Here is a 16,586-nt window from a genome sequence, read left to right on the forward strand (position 1 = left end):
GATGTTGGTTGTTTGATGGAAACGTCATTGTTTCCATTCCCTTCTCTTTGTGAGTGTGAGCTGAGTTTTCCGAGCATTCTGTTTGGAGACACAACAACAACAACAACCACCACAACAACAGAGGCCTGGAAGGAATAGCTCTCCCCTCCCCGCCTCCTCTCCAGAGGCTTTGGCTGGTATTTTTAGTTCCGCTGGGCAGAGCTGGCCTTGGTGCTGGAGAGCTGAGGTGCTCTGCTATTTGCTTACCGATGTGTGTGGTGCTGAATCCTGACCGATTCACAGATTAAACTGTGGTGCTTTGTTCAAACTAAAGTTTGTGAATGTGCACCCACAGTAAATCAAGCTTGGACTGATTTTAATATAGAACACCCTTTCTCTCAACAAAGCTTTAAATCACCAACACGCACGCACGCACGCACACGCACACACACACACACACACACACACACACACACACACACACACACACACACACACACACACACACACACACACACTCACCCGGTATGAACTCTCGTGCTCCTAATCCCCCTCTTCCCCCCTCTCTCCCAGGACGGCTCCATTCAGAACAACGAGTCCCAGCGGTGTCTGGAGCTGGTGAACAGCAGCCAATCAGAGTTCAGCTACCAGCTGGCCATTCAGGACTGCTCTGGTCAGAAGTGGACCATCACCAACATACTGACGGTCCTCCCGCAGTGACCCCGGCACCCACCACCCTGAACACACTGCAGGTTGTCCGGGGAGCGGGGGGGTCCGCAGGGTCCCGAGGCCGGGGGGCCGAGCTCATCAGCAGGGACCCCTCGGTGGATGCCTGGACGGACAGTGGTGCTGCCCACAGGGACGGAGCTGAGCCACTGACCTCCTCCGGAAGACCCCCTGACCCGCTGCAATAAAACAAAGCAGATGTATCCTTATTATTTTGAAGGTTACCCTCAGCCTCGTGGTGGGACCAGCGGCAGGGAGATGTGGACCGTCTGTTAACGGGGCTCACCGTGACGACGGACAGGGAGCTCATGGAGGAGAACAGAGGCTGCTTACAACACGAGTGAATGGAGGAGGTGAGGCGTCGTGGTGGATGTCCATGTTAAGCTACCGTAACCTCCCTGGTCGTGTGTGTTTCCAGCTGACAGTGGAGCACTCACTAAGTTAGGCTTCCATAGGATGCCCATGAACCCGAAAACCCAACTAAAACTCTGCAAAATAAACTCATGCTACACTTGCAGAGGGAGAGGAAAGTAAATTAAACCAGATGTCTTTAATCATTGACTGCCTCTGTCGCTAGTGGTTACGGTGATGCAAGTGCATTGCAAGGCCCGCCTCGACCAAATTAAAAATACGTTCCTCTAATTTGATTTAAAAGAAAAAAAAGGCAATTTCTTTAATCTATCAGAGACTTTAACCCTAAAAAGACAGTTTGAACTCGTCTTTCAGAATTAAGGCGTGTGGGTGCGTGTGGGTGCGTGTGCGTGCGTGTCTGTGTGTGTGTGTGTGTGTGTGTGTGTGTGTGTGTGTGTGTGTGTTTGTGTGTATGTGTGTGCAATTGTATTCTGATATACAGTGTTTTTTTATTTGTGGAGATTGGGATTCTTGATAAAGAATCTTTATTTAACTAGTTACCAGGTTCACTTGGTACACACTTTGAATCCTCTGTCTCAAGGTGAGTGTGGAACCCACCAGGCAAACCTCATATTTAATGCTGTGCTTGCCCTGCGGGGCCAGCTATTCATCTTTGGCAATCTTTCTTGCATAAAAAGCCCACTTATAAACACCATTAGTATCGTTTGCGTCTCGCAATTATTACAAAACCCCCAGAATGAATATCAATAATTCAACACAAGACAAAAATAAAAGCATTTTCCTAATGAGGGTTTTCATTGTGTGTATTGTGTGTGTCATTGTTATTTTCTTTTGATCTACCTTCTGCTACCGTGTAGCATCTATTACCTATGACGACTTATTGTTGTATTTATGTTTATTATCTTTGTTTCATCTTATTTTGAGCTATTTGTCAGGTATGTTAAACCTGAATAATCTGGCTACTATCTCAATTCCTGGGGAGCTCTTGTACAAAGTCCTGAACATAACTTTAAGATATTTTGCTATTGTATTTAAAAAAGATCTTACTTAAAGATACCTGTGTTATCTATAAAAAATAATATATACCAATAAACAATTACTGTGTTACAAACTACTGATGTCAATCTGGTGTTTTCCATCTGTCTGGGTGGTTGTCATTCTAGAACACTGGAAGTGACTCTGACACCATGTACCATGTTGTTCTGTGCCCCCTTCGCAGTAAACAAAATGACACCAGGTGATAGGGTGTCAACAAGATTACTGATTTGTGTGTAAATGTGTGTGGACCTGCCATGCAGTGACAACAAACCCTTAAGTTCCCAGAGCCTTTTTTTTTGTTGATCTTAGCTTGTCACACAGAAAGCAACCACACATAATTTCAAGTTTATATATTAAACATTGTTTTATGTTTTCCTGTAAAGCATATTTGGTGCTAAGAAAAGTACTTGTTTGCTATAGTGCTATAGATTTCAAAAGCATTTTTATTTTTGTTATGATGGTGATTGCTAGCAACTTGTACAGATGTGATGAAAATATCAGTCAAGGGTAAACTAATTACAGTGATTCATTGTTTCAAGTGTATACGAAACATGAATGTGCATAGATATTTGCAGAGTCTTGCCTTTGCAGAGTAATGTGACTGCCTCTACAATAAATACCTTGAATGATGGACAGTGTTAAAGTGCTGAAACCTCTTAAGCATTCCTTGTCATTGTTGAACTTAAAGTGCTTGGCTCAAACAAACATAAATAAGATGATTACTCTGTGAACATAGCTAGCAATGGTAATAGTAATATCACCAAACACACTCAAAGCTAAGCTAAAATTATTTATTTTTTTAAAACACAGTTTCAGAGCATATTTAGAATGCCTTCATTGGTGCTAGGGTTATGACGTCTGCTACAAATAAGTAATTTAAAAAAACAACTTTTTTTTTTAAAACTCATTATTTAGTAAGCATCTATTGTCTTATGTATTGGATTACATTGGATGGTTACACTCTCTCATACACTCATATACCTTAAAGCAGACACAGGAATGTTCTACACATCTCTGTGATTCTACCTCCCTTATTTAAAAAAATCTCTCTCTCTCTCTCTCTCTCTCTCTCTCTCTCTCTCTCTCTCTCTCTCTCTCTCTCTCTCTCTCTCTCTCTCTCTCGCTCTCTGTGCAGCATCTGTAGTGAGACAAATCTCATGTCAGATGTCTGGCACAATGCAGCTCAAGTGCCCGTGAGTATAAACTAATAATGACTACCCTGGAGACATCCTATGCTACACACTCATTAGCACACTGAAAGGTTGGCTGCATCTCTTTTTTTTTTTCTTCTCCCCACTCAGGATCTGTCTCCGTGTGTCCCCCACTCTCCCCTCTAATGCACGTTCTGAGCTATCTTTAGCTATCTATAATATGGATCACTTTACACTGTACCCTTCCAACTATGTAAACATGACAACTATTGGTTCTCGTAATAAGCAACTCAGAGTTCTCATGCAATCCTCATTAACCAGGCAATGCCGGGAGGGGATGATGTCCTATACAATGCTTGGCCTACATGCACGTGCACACTTGTAAACTCAAGGGCACAGGAACCAGCATGAAGTGTAGTCACAAGGCTGTGTTGGCAAGTTCCCCTCGTGTATGGATGAGATATAATGATGCGCTGGTGATCCCTGGCCTCGGCTTATTCACACTCTCCCTCCTAGTGAGGAACTGTCAAGATTTAATTGGATGATTACACTGTGTTAACACCGTTGCCAGGTGACTGGGGGAGAGACAATTAGAGCTTGCTGTTCTATTAGAAGTGGGGCCAAGCCATTGGCCATGGTCATTAATAAAGCTTTTCTGTCTGTTTTGATTCTGAGCATTTCTTGGGATGGGTGGATAATTAAAAATGAATAATAGTATGAAGTTGGGGCATAAGAAAGGACAATGGCAGAAACAGAGTTTGTGGACGGTTAAGGAGAAGGAGGTTTGTGGTGAGCTGATAAATTCAATCGGAAAGGGAAACATTTCAGTCAGAGGAAGATAAGGGGTTCAGAACTAAAATGAGAGAGCAAGAGCTGGAGAGGGGGCGAAGGGGATTAAAGGTGCAAAGCGAGAGCGGGAGGAAAGGCAGCCCTTGGGGATCTGATTATCAGAAGGAGTAAATGCTGGCTCAGTAGTCTTTTTTATCAAGGGATTAAGAGCTCGCTGGCAGGAAAGGCAAAATCTCCTGGTTCTAATTGGATAAAACCTGACCTGAGCTAGAGCATTATGATCTGCTCTGCCTACAGTGACATTGTATCCACACACACAGTCTAATTTATTAATTTCTTCCCAAAATAAAATTCTAGTCACAATGTGTAACATCACACTTCAATTAGCACGTTGCTTAAAGTAACCTGGACACATCTGTAGTTAATGCTGATTGATAGGGATTTCAATCATTTGATCGATAAATTCACATTCTAGCATACAAACGATCCTATTACTCAAATATAAATGACTGGCCAGCCCCCCTTTTCTTTTTTCACAAGACACTCCCAAAACCCCTCCTAATAAGACCACCGAGCCAGCTTAGCTACGCTATAGGAAACATTAGCCAACCAATTGAAGTGGACAGAAGACTGTTATTAAAAATATATATATTCTGAAAGTCTCCCGCTTGCTAACCAACTGGAACTGGAACTAACTGGAAGTTGTTCAATCTTATACATTGGGACTTTAAATAAAAAGCGATTGAATCTAATTTGTACTTCACGCCCTGCACTTGTGTTTTCCCGCATCTGTGATTGTCCTCCCTCACCTTCATTGTTTTCACCTGTCCCTCATTAATATTCCCCTCCTTGTGTATTTAGTCAGTGCGTTCCTCCCTCTGTGCCAGTCAGTCTTTGTTCTTTGGATCAAGCGCCCCAGCAGTTCTCTAGAGATTATTATGGTTCCTGGTATTTTGAATCCCGCCCCCCCACCCTTTTACCTATTAGTAAGACCAGGGGTGTCATAGTGTGTGTGTGTGTGTGGGGGGGGGGGCGCTACAATGGGGGGAGGACCCTCGAAAAGCCTGGGATGACATTGACACTTTTAATAAATTTAATAAAAGGTTTTGAACTTTGTTTCTAAAAAATGAACAGTGGAGGTTCACTGTCACCCAATACAGAGGGTGCAAATTAATTGAACTACTGCACAAGGATTCCCGAAAACAGTAATGCAACTAAACTTGAGATGAGTGACTGCTAATGCAATATCATAGATCAATCAGCATCATAGCTACAATGTCATATGCCATATCCATCAAATAAACAAAAACCTAGCATAAATAAAATACCTAGCCAAGCTTAACATAATGAAACACATGGCCCTTAGTTTCAGAAGCAGCCCAGCCACAGAGAGTGGAACAGTGGCAGGTCCCTCTTCATCTCCAGGGTTACTGAGGATGTGAGGAAAGATGTATGTGCTCTTGTTTGCCCAATTATTTGAGATATTTTTTTGCAAACATGGATCAAGAGTGGGAGGGGTCCCACAGAGACTGTTTTTGTTTCGGGCCCAGATTTTTTGCTGCACCCCTGGTTAAACCCATTCTTATTATCCAGACGTTTTTCCTCTGAGTCTCGCTTTTTTAATCCTTTTTGTCGTTTAAACGTGATGTGAGAGGATATTGAATGTAAGTGTTTTTATACATGAAAACCTCATGCATCCAACCCAAAGTCAAAAAAACAAGTAGGCCCACATATTATATTATCCTGGCCAACCAGACAGCAGAATTCCATTGAAGAAAAGGATCATAACAACAACGGCACGCATACCTACCAAGATATCTTGAAGAAATAAATATGTATATAGACACACAGGGGATAACTATAACACAATTAAAAGCAAATATTTATCACAAAAGAGCGGGACGTTGACCGAATGGGGCTTCTATGGGCCCTGCACGGCTGTCGGTGTCCGTACAGGAGAATAACCTTGGTTCTGTCCGTACAGGTGACTGATTGGGGAAGGTCTGGAGAGCTGCGGGAGTGTGGCTTTGGGAATAGCGGTTTTAAAATGCACCGTAGCATGTGGTTGATAAAGAGGCTCGGAGAGCAGAGCCACTCCAGGTGAAAAGTCAAAGCACAGATCTTTCTGACCCTCCTCCAACACAGGGGGACAGAAACATATCAGTGGTATACTTACAAGACGTAGATGGAGTGGAAGACCCGCTACTTGAGAGAGAGAGAGAGAGAGAGAGAGAGAGAGAGAGAGAGAGAGAGAGAGAGAGAGAGAGAGAGAGAGAGAGAGAGAGAGAGAGAGAGAGAGAGAGAGAGAGAGAGAGAGAAGAGCATTCCTGTTTGTGCCGTAAGGTATAAGAGTGTGGGAGCTCTGAAGTGGAGACTTTTGAAATTACTTCTCTGGAAACTTGAACCCTGAGATCAAATACTGGTGACTAGGACCCCCAGTGGTTTGATCTCAATACTATACTCCAGTCAGTACTTCATGTCACCATCCTTGATGCACAAAGAATGTTTGTCCACTTTGAACAAACTCATAAACCAGAGAGTGAGCCAGATCAAACTAATATCCCCTAAGGATAATACTGATCGGTCTGTTTGTATGTCTGCCACCCTTTTTTCTGGGTCACCTTCATGAAGAAAATGATACTTCTCTCTTTTACTTATCAACTTATGCACACTTAAAAATGTCTATAGGCCTACCCAGAGTTTATGGATCCCTTTGTGGGGTTGGAAAGAGGACAACAACCACTGCTGTAGGTATACAGCATTGGTTAACTTGTATATCACACAGTGGAAGCAGTGACTATATATTAACAGGTTTTTCAGGCCACAGAGAACTGGGATGTATCAAAGCTAGGAGCATTTCTCTCGTTTCTAAGGTTTCTAAGTATCCAATATCCCCTGCATGATGTGCAAAGAATGCAGTCTGTTCTTCCTGGAATAAAGCACTGAAAACGTTTATATTTTATAGATTTAGGAAATCATGTTCAGGACATGTGCAAGCCTTCAATGAAAAATATAAGAAATATGTGAATAGTGTGTGTGTGTGTGTGTGTGTGTGTGTGTGTGTGTGTGTGTGTGTGTGTGTGTGTGTGTGTGTGTGTGTGTGTGTGTGTGTGTGTGTGTGTTCAGTGTAATGGAAGGATGCTGTGTATATAACTAGGCGAGCTGTGTGTGGTGCTCAACCAAATATTGAAGAAGTTATAATTAAATTATGCACACATGAATATTCATTAATGTGTGACACTGCAAGCAGTCGTTATTTATTATCACATTACATTTACATCAACGCGATAGCGGGATTTGTCATGTTCAACTGTATAACGCTGCCCTCATATGGGCAGATATAGTATTGCCCATATATATAGTATATATAAAACGGACAGTTTCCTAACCCTGTTAATTTTCATGGAATTAAAATGATGAGAAAATAGCAAAAAAAATAATATTATACCTGGTAATTTAAATTAAATCGGGAAGTGGAAAGACTATTAGTCCTCGATGATGTGTGTTTGAAGAGGGAGATATATTTTTGTTACACCAATATCGTGTAGCGCTTCCTGTTTGGTACCCCAGGAGTTATTCGATTGTTTTGGTCATGTTTCAACATGCTTTGCGTAGATTGACGACTGAAACGCGCAGTATTCAACGATATGTAAGATATGCGCCTTCCTTCCATTCTGTACCATTTGCATTTGTGTCAACCAGAAACTTTACAAATGTGAAGGACGACGGGGAGCAGCCGTTTGACACTTCGCTCCTCGACTTCCTTGTATGCCCGCTGTCTAAGAAGCCCTTGAGGTGAGTGTCAGCGCTTTAGGAACAATACAATGGAATATCGTAACATCCTAAATATGATGTATTTAATATAAATGTTTCTGCATCTTCAAAAGCTGTAACGCTACCTAAATACAATATACCTTGTCCTTGTCATGTACAGCGTCATTTCGATGATTGATTTATGTATATGCAATCTAGCTTAGCTTTGAACGATATTAGAAGCTGAATTTATTGAAACATGTTGCATGTGTTGTGCTTTGTTACCTTAGGTATGAGGTGACGACCAATGAGCTAATCAACGAGGAGCTTGGCATTGCCTACCCCATCATTGATGGCATTCCCAATATGATACCCCAGGATGCTCGACTCTTACAGAAGGACACCGACATGCCCGCTGACCCCACTCAGGGATAGAAACACAGGACCTCACGCACATCACCTATAGTTAATCTTTACTTTACAATTGGGATACTTTTATTTTGTTTAAATAACAGTTATACTTATTGCTATATTGTCATTTGTGGATGTATGCTCCTTGAAGACTATACATTTGCCTGTACAATTGTGTTAGTACAACCATAGTAGACACTAGACACTTTCAACTTGTATCTGCTAACATGTTTTCCCTCGCCAACCTGGTGGTGCTGATCCCTATTGTTTCACTGTGTGGTTTGTTATTTTCCGCTGCGGTGGATGATAACTTCCCCCAGGGATGTACTAGCAGCAGCAGCCTGTGTTTCTATAGCCTGCTGCTGCCAGTCACCATTCCCGTCTTCGTCTTCTTCCACCTCTGGAGCTGGATGGGAATTAAGCTCTTCAGACACAACTAGTGTCTTTGTTTGTTCTCAAATTAATGTGTGTTGTAAAGAGGATATGGTGGAAACTTGTTTATGGTAACTAAATCTGGTGTAAATAAAAACACACACAAATGTATACTAATGTGGTATATTAGTGTGACAGTTGATTCACTATGTGATGGCAGTTCAAATAAATTGAAAACCTGTTCACTTTGTGTGTAGTTAACTTTATTTGTAGTTCAACACAAAATGTGTTAATGTTGCAAGAATGGGAATCTATTTGAAATAAACAAATTGAGTTTAACAACTTTATAGATTTAAACACATGAGAAAGACTTTAAAATGAACAACTATTGCAATACTGTGTTCCTCATGTTCATGCTAACAGTTACTGCTGAATAAATATGCAAAAACCTTATGGCTGAAAAAAATGCTCAGCCATGCTACTTTATACTGTTTGCATCAGTCAAGTTGTAGCTGTTAATATATAAAATCATTCATATGTAACAAAGCTTTAGCGCTTCTTTCTGCTTTTCTTCTCCCTGCCTTGTATGAGTTTCATCAGTGGTGACTCTGGTCTGGGTGAAAGTCCCTCTCCTTTTGACCTGAAGAAAAATGACTCGTTGAGTCTCATCTGGACTGCCTTCACCTGAAGATATGCACATAAAATCAGCATTGCATTAACAACAGTGGAGACTGAATCAATTGTCTCTTAAACTTTCCTCTTACACATAGAACATATTTTTAATACCTGGACTAGGTCAGCTCTGCCACTGCGGATGCTTTCCTCACTGGACACTGTTGTGTCTGAAGACTTTGGCTCTGCCTCCGACTGGGGGCTTGGAGTTGTTTCAACTTTACCTTGAGCAGTACAAGGGGCCTGACTGGCAAGGGTTTCCTTACTCACTTTTACTTGAGTGGAGCTTGGTGGAGGCACACTGAAGTCCTTATGCTTCCCAGGTCTAAACGCTGATCGAATAGGGGGTAATGTCTTTGTACCTGTCGCCCCAACTACACTTTTAACCTTGAGAGCTGACGTCTTCACCGAGTCCAACAAGGACTTTCCAGGGTCTGTTCTCATTTTCGGAGGTAGGCTTAGGTCTAGTGCTATTAAGTCCAATCGGTTGTTATCCAATCTACTTTGTTGATAAAACTTAAGGTAACTGCAGAGCTCGGTGGAGAAGAAGTTCTCAGTCTGTGTGGAAGTGTCCGAGGTAGAAACCTTGCAAGTTGGGAGTGGCTCAAGAATGGCTGGTTCGGAAACAAGGACTTCTGGCGACTTCATCACTTCATTAGACAAGCTCAATGGTTTCGGGTTCACTATATATGACATCCTTTTGGGTGTAAGGGGTGCCGGCTGTATTGTTTTAGCATCCTGTTTGGGTTGTGAATGTAATGCAATACACCTGCTTGATATTGGTTTGAGACTCATGTCCTCCTCTAGTAACATCATCTCCAATTTCTGGAAACTTGTTGAGGCTTTCTCTGTACGCTCGGAGGGTTCTTCAAGTGCCAGCCTGTGGTGTCCCTGTTGTTTTTTGGGTACTTTAGCTCTAACCTTCTCTCGCATCTCTCCATATTGATGGACATGACGCATTCTACCAATACCTTCTTCTGTGATTTCCTCACTGGACTGGTCGAGGGATGGTGCTCTGAACCTCTTCTGGGTTATGAAAAGATCCTGGCTGTTTATATCATCACTTGTGCACTGAGAATCATCGTTGTTTTGTGGCTCAGTCTTAAAATGTTTATTTAATGCACCTTCCACCAAAATGTCAGAACCCATGGACCCTTCACTCTGCATGGAGGAGCTGACGTTAACTTCAGGCGATTGAGTGGATGGAGCTACAACCTTGGGATATTTGGCAACAAAGGAACCATACCCCAATTCAAATGCTACTTTCTTCTTCTTTTTGGTGACCTTCCGATGTCTAAGGATACTGGGAGACCCGTCTTGAGATGGTAGATCACAGCAATGTGGACGGGAGCTTTCCAATTTCTTCACCAATGTTTCATCCGTTTTAGGCAACGGCTGACTTTCTTGTAATGCACTGTTGGCTTGTGTTGAAATGAAATCTACTTCAACTGCTAATTTCATTGCCCTATCCTTTTTCCTTTTCTTCTTTTTGTCCTTCATTCCTTTCATTGCTTCTCTTAATTTTTTCTTTTCCTTTTTCTTTTGGATACCTTCTTTTTTCATGGCTACGCCACTTTTGTCCTTCCGCTTGTGGTCCTTCTTTGGTTTCTTAACTTTTTTGCCAGTACTGGGTAAAGTGTAGTTTTGCCCGGGCACCTCGAAATCGCGGACTTCAAGATCAGTCATTATCCTGTATCAAAGGATAACAAAGATAATGTGGGCCTTCAAATAAAAATACGCACTTCCTGAATTACTCTGAAACCTGCCTTAGTTCTTACTAGGCCTAATTATATCATATTTAAAATGCTATTTACAGGAAGCATTACTTGTAATAGTGCAAAAAGTCAACAGAGTAACTGTCGTTGTACAAAAAAACTAAAACCTTAATTACTCAAAAGGGTGATGCAAAAGAAAAATAAATAGCACTATTAGCCCCAGTCACTACACAGACCAGACAGAGAACTTTGCTTCATCGTTACATTCTCGTATACTTTTTCTTTGACCCTTTTAATACTCTTTTAAAGACGTCCATGTCAGAAATGAATAAATTGTTGAACATTGTATCGTATTGAAGGACTGGGTCACTTGTAGTTAGCTCGAGCTGTCCGTAGCACTGCAAAGTGTTTCAAATATTTTAGCACAGTTTAATTTTGTACTTACTTTTACGAAAGATATGCGTTTTTTTGTCTAAATAAACTTATGAGCTCAAACAAGAAGATCAAAGGAGTAAAGACGAAAAAAAGGCTTGTGAAATCGCGCCTTTACCATCAGATCAGAGGAAGCTAGTATGTATGTCACCAGGAGTATGTTCACACTGTATCACAGACCCTGTACATACTGTATCAACACGAAATACATTTGGAAAGGAAATAAAGTCGAAAACCTACCTCACAAAAGTATATTATCCACCAGGGTGTAAACCTGCTGAGTTTAAAAATCGCCCAGGGAGCAAGCCCTGCGATGTCTCGCGCCAATGTGAGGTGGTCGTTGTCAACTTGTCAGAAGCGCTTAATTTCATCTAAATTATTTTTTTTATTACATTGATCTGCCTCTATAGAAGTAGGTTAAGAAAGAGATTGAATGTAGTTTCCTAACCAATATATTATATTTTATATATATATATATATATATATATATATATATATATATATAATACACACACACACACACACACACACACACACACACACACACACACACACACACACACACACACACACACAGTGGCGACTGGTCATTAGGGGCAAGAAAAAAAAAAAATCTATAAAAAATATAATATAATTTATTTTATATATATATATATATATATATATATATATATATATTAAAAAATGTATGGCCCCTGAAAGTACTGTAAAATAATAAGTTCGGCGCTTTTATTTCATTTTTAGTCGCCCCTGGATTGCTTTTTCCGGCTGAGTTCTTCCGGAGGGGCAAGAGGGCCTCTAGCCCCACCAGCCCAATGCAATGTATTGGACTTGAAACATTTGAAATGCGCATGCTCAGAGTGTTTCTCTGTTGAAGTGAACGGAGATTATTTTACTGCTGATGGGGCTAGCCCCACCGGGACCGCCATGGACATATATGATTCGTTCCACTACAGTGTCATTTCGTTTTTCACAGTTCATTGGCTGTAGGGTGAGGCACGTGATGAGTCAATTTCATGACTCGAGTGACCTCCATGGACGGTGACCTCCCACCTTACCTTACGTCACGTGCCGTGCGCAAGAAGCCCTGTAGCGAAGAAGAGAAGGAGAATGATAACTTTGCAAATAAACATGCCGGAGGCACACAAACGAAAACGAATTGACAACATGAATGTGGTAGATCATTGGAGCATTTGAGACCCTTAGTCTGGAGGAAAAATTGGAGGTAAACGCCTTATGTCTTGTGCTCTTCAGTCTATTCATGTTTTTCCAGTCTTATATGTACCCACTGCTGGCCTGCGCCTTGTCGTGGTGGCGAGTGGGCTTTAAACCAAGGCAGGCCATTCTGAATCTTTTCTTTCACAACTTTTTTTCTTTGATTTCTCCTTCAGGACACTGCTTAGGCCTATGGGAGGTGTACTCCATGGTAAAATGATATTGGGTTCTTATAGTAGCTCTTACAGCTGTTTGCAGTAGTTTAATTTTATTCTGAGGTTTACGGAAGCTTAGTTTAAAGTTTAAAAACTTTTAAAAACTATACTTTCATTATTGCAATGTTTTGATGTCATCAATAAAAGATTAAAAGCTGCACTAATGTACTTTATTAATTGAATATATATATATATATATATATATATATATATATATATATATATATATATATATATATATATATATATATCTGATACATGGAAAACAGTCACTTAGTTAAAAAACAAAAAGCCCAGCATACTGAATAGTGTTAAGTATATTTTTATTTGTAATGGTTGTGATGGCCCCAGCTGTCCTGGCAGGTCCTTGTGGGTGGAGCTGAGGGCTGAATAGAGAATGGGAAACACCAAGCCAGGGCTACAAACAGCATGGTGGGACACTGAGTAAGTAAGACCAATGAAGGAAGCTCAATCTCTATTTTGAAATACTTTTGCTTTTTTATGAAAATTACCATTTTTATTTGTAATATATTAGGGCTGTAACTTTTTCCAAAAATGAATTTCAAACAAAATTAAAATGCCCCATAATTTGTTTGGATGGATGTCTGTATGCCTGAAAAGCCAGTAGAAACAATAATAAAAGTGAAGGGGTCTACCATTTTTGTTGAAGATTTCGGCAGTTTAGACGCTGATTAGCGTATGACTGCCCTTCACAGGGCAGGTGTTGAACTAGATTTTCACATACAGTCCTGTGTTGTGCAGGATAGCCGGGAGCAGGCGGAGTCAACGTCTACAAAGATCGTCACGACTGTGAAAATAAACGGGTGACGTCACACTGGTTCGTCATTCAAAGGAATAAAAAATATTATCCTAGCCCCACCTGTTTTTTACATGTAGAAACGCCACTGCACACACACACACACACACACACACACACACACACACACACACACACACACACACACACACACACACACACACACACACAGAAACACTCTTAGCTAATTCTTCTCATTCTCATCATTTTGCCCTACATTGACAAAATAACTCAAAATGGTAATTGCCCGTCTACATATGAGGTGAATGACCATGTCTGGGAAACCAGTTCTAAGTCCACAACAGCAAGAGGAACGGACTGCTTGTAAGTGAGACCTGGATGAGCTCACTGACTGTTAAAATACTGCTATACATGACCCACGTGACATAAATCCTCCCATAGTGGTTCCTGTTAAAGGTCCCATGACATGAAAATCTCACTTTGGGAGGTTTTCTAACATAAATATGAGTTCCCCTAGCCTGCCTATGGTCCCCCAGTGGCTAAAACTTGCGTTTGGTGTAAAACTAGCACTAGCTGTTCTGCTCGCCTTTGAAAAAACGGAGGCTCAAGCGCGCGGTTTGGAATGTCTGTGCTCATGACGTCATCAGGAATCTCAGCTCCTCCCCTTACTCTGCCTGGCCCGCCCAGAGACGTTGGCCCGCCAATGAGACTCGACCGTGCGAGCGCCACATGTGTGTGTGTGAATACACACACTGTAACGCAAGTGTTTCTTGTCGGTTCTTTGACGTGTCTTGTATTTCCACAACGAGACTGTCGTGGGGGTTATCTGAGCCATGGTTGAGAAGGAATTGGGGGAAAGGAACTTTGGTTTGACTCGCTGAAGTACATGAACTGCAACATGCCGCCGGTTGCCGCGAGGCACCATCGCCCGGCAGCGGACAGCCGGCAGCAGGCAGCGCGCGGTTCAGTCGACTTCAGGTTGATGTGAAAGTGGAAGAACCAGAGACGTCGCAGAACCCGACAAAGTCGTTTGTGATTCATAATATCGTCTGGAGGCGCACACAATATGTTATACGATATAGATATCTATGTATTATATGAAATATAATACATAGATAGAAATACCAGATACGAGAGTCCGACGTGTTATGCGCCATCACACCAACAGCAGAACGGTTATCCAAATAACAAGGAAGTGTACAACACTTGCGTCACAGTCCTGGAGCTCTATATCTAAATAATATCATATAATACATAGATATCTATATCATATAACATATTGTGTGCGCCTCCAGACGATATTATGAATCACAAACGACTTTGTCGGGTTCTGCGACGTCTCTGGTTCTTCCACTTTCACATCAACCTGAAGTCGACTGAACCGCGCGCCGCCTGCTGCCGGCTGCCCGCTGCCGGCTGCCCGCTGCCGGGCGATGGTGCCTCGCGGCAACCGGCGGCACGTCGCAGTTCATGTACTTCAGCGAGTCAAACCAAAGTTCCTTTCCCCCAATTCCTTCTCAACCATGGCTCAGATAACCCCCATGACAGTCTCGTTGTGGAAATACAAGACACGTCAAAGAACCGACAAGAAACACTTGCGTTACAGTGTGTGTATTCACATTGATGTGGACGTTGAAGAACCAGGAACGTCGGAGAACCCAACGCGTTCGTTTGAGATTCATAATATCGGCTCACACAGCTTTTGGCCGTGATAATATATATTATATGATATAGATATCTGTGTAGGCTATATGATAATATTTAGATATAGAGCTCCAGGACTCCCGTGTGTTCTAGAATATTTACAGAACACGGCTAAAGGCTGTGTGCGCCTCGCCATTGCGATACATCCACTGTAAACAGAGCGTTGATGGCTGCAAGCTGCTCAGGGCCACACCCCCACCCTCCTCCTTGACACGCCCACCGAAACAGCGCATTTGGGGGAAGCTCAATGTGCGACTGGCTCGGAGTGGCTGTAACTCTGCACCACGGCTGAATTTAGGGAACGTCTTTGAATACTGTGTTAGTTGCCCACTAATACCTATATTAAAGAATACATAAAATAGCATGTCATGGGACCTTTAAGGCAATCACAGTCACTGTAAGCTCTTTTCCTAACCTGAATGTACCTGGAAAACACATTTAATGATCCTGGTTAATTAAAAGAAGGGCAACCGGATAATCCATATCAATATTTTCAAGTTTTTCTTGAAAACAATCTGCTTTTTGCTGGAAAAACATTTAATAAAATATTTGAAAAGTAAAAGTGGCTCAAAATATTTGTATCAACATTGTATTTATTTCAGTTACTATTTGCACGTTACAAGCACCTGCTGTCAACCGACTTAACGAATTTGAACATCAAATGTGAAGTTGTGTCTTCAGAATTCCTTAGAAGGATACACAAACACATCACAAAACAACTCAAGATTTAATAATTGACTCTTGATTCCAAGTTAAATTTGAGGTTAAACCATGTACTTTAGAAGGTTTGCTTGTTTTCTGTCTATTTTGAAAGACCCAAGAGAATCATTTCTGCTTATTTATATATCTTCCTTGGTCGGCTTGGTATAGGCCAGTATTCAATAAAAATCAACGTTTACACTGAGATAGAACTGGAGCAGTCTTTATTTACACCACCGGGACTATTCCTGAAATGACGTGACCAGCCTAACTTGGCGGTGCAACTGACAGGAGTTTTAAATGATTGGCAGACACTAACGATGAGTATGTGATGTATTCCTAATGAGTATTTGGAGCACATGAGTTGAGAGTTCTTTCTTAAAGTGTCCCTTAAAATAGTTACTGAGTGATGTTAAAATCTAGTCACGCTTGAAAAACATTGTGGCTATTAGACATTTCCGATTTACCTCTGGTTCTGAAGGATCCAAATGTTGTTTGCTTGACTCTCATGCTCAATGCCGCAGGCAATGCCATTGGCGGCATAGTCAAGATTGAACCAGCATGA

The 16,586-nt window shown here is 41.6% G+C and overlaps 3 protein-coding genes and 1 long non-coding RNA gene across 4 annotated transcripts in view; 3 read left to right on the forward strand and 1 right to left on the reverse strand.

Moving 5' to 3' along the window:
• Nucleotides 1-2,743, forward strand: part of LOC130389435 (polypeptide N-acetylgalactosaminyltransferase 18-like) — a 75,584-nt gene extending 72,841 nt beyond the window's left edge. Inside the window, exon 11 of the mRNA XM_056599218.1 lies at nt 553-2,743. Within this exon, the coding sequence (XP_056455193.1) occupies nt 553-699 (147 nt within the window). The 3' untranslated portion in view covers nt 700-2,743. The remainder of the gene's footprint in view (nt 1-552) is intronic.
• Nucleotides 2,744-8,243: 5,500 nt separating this feature from the next.
• zgc:162634 (uncharacterized protein LOC555881 homolog) lies at nt 8,244-8,856 on the forward strand. The gene has a single exon (XM_056598492.1). It carries the CDS (start codon nt 8,447-8,449, stop codon nt 8,657-8,659), a length of 213 nt encoding a protein of 70 aa, XP_056454467.1. The 5' UTR covers nt 8,244-8,446; the 3' UTR covers nt 8,660-8,856.
• Nucleotides 8,835-11,751, reverse strand: si:ch211-176l24.4 (uncharacterized). The gene is made up of 3 exons (XM_056598493.1): nt 11,651-11,751; nt 9,378-10,953; nt 8,835-9,275 (listed from the first exon to the last, which is right to left on the reverse strand). Exons 2-3 carry the CDS (start codon nt 10,947-10,949, stop codon nt 9,141-9,143), a joined length of 1,707 nt encoding a protein of 568 aa, XP_056454468.1. The 5' UTR covers nt 10,950-10,953; nt 11,651-11,751; the 3' UTR covers nt 8,835-9,140.
• A 741-nt stretch (nt 11,752-12,492) lies between these two features.
• On the forward strand, nt 12,493-13,708 carry LOC130388576 (uncharacterized). The gene is made up of 3 exons (XR_008896439.1): nt 12,493-12,635; nt 13,192-13,284; nt 13,603-13,708. It is a non-coding gene; the product is annotated as an uncharacterized LOC130388576 (long non-coding RNA).
• Nucleotides 13,709-16,586: the final 2,878 nt, after the last annotated feature.

This window comes from Gadus chalcogrammus, chromosome 9 (assembly GCF_026213295.1).
Source record: "Gadus chalcogrammus isolate NIFS_2021 chromosome 9, NIFS_Gcha_1.0, whole genome shotgun sequence".
NCBI classification, from domain to species: domain Eukaryota; kingdom Metazoa; phylum Chordata; class Actinopteri; order Gadiformes; family Gadidae; genus Gadus; species Gadus chalcogrammus.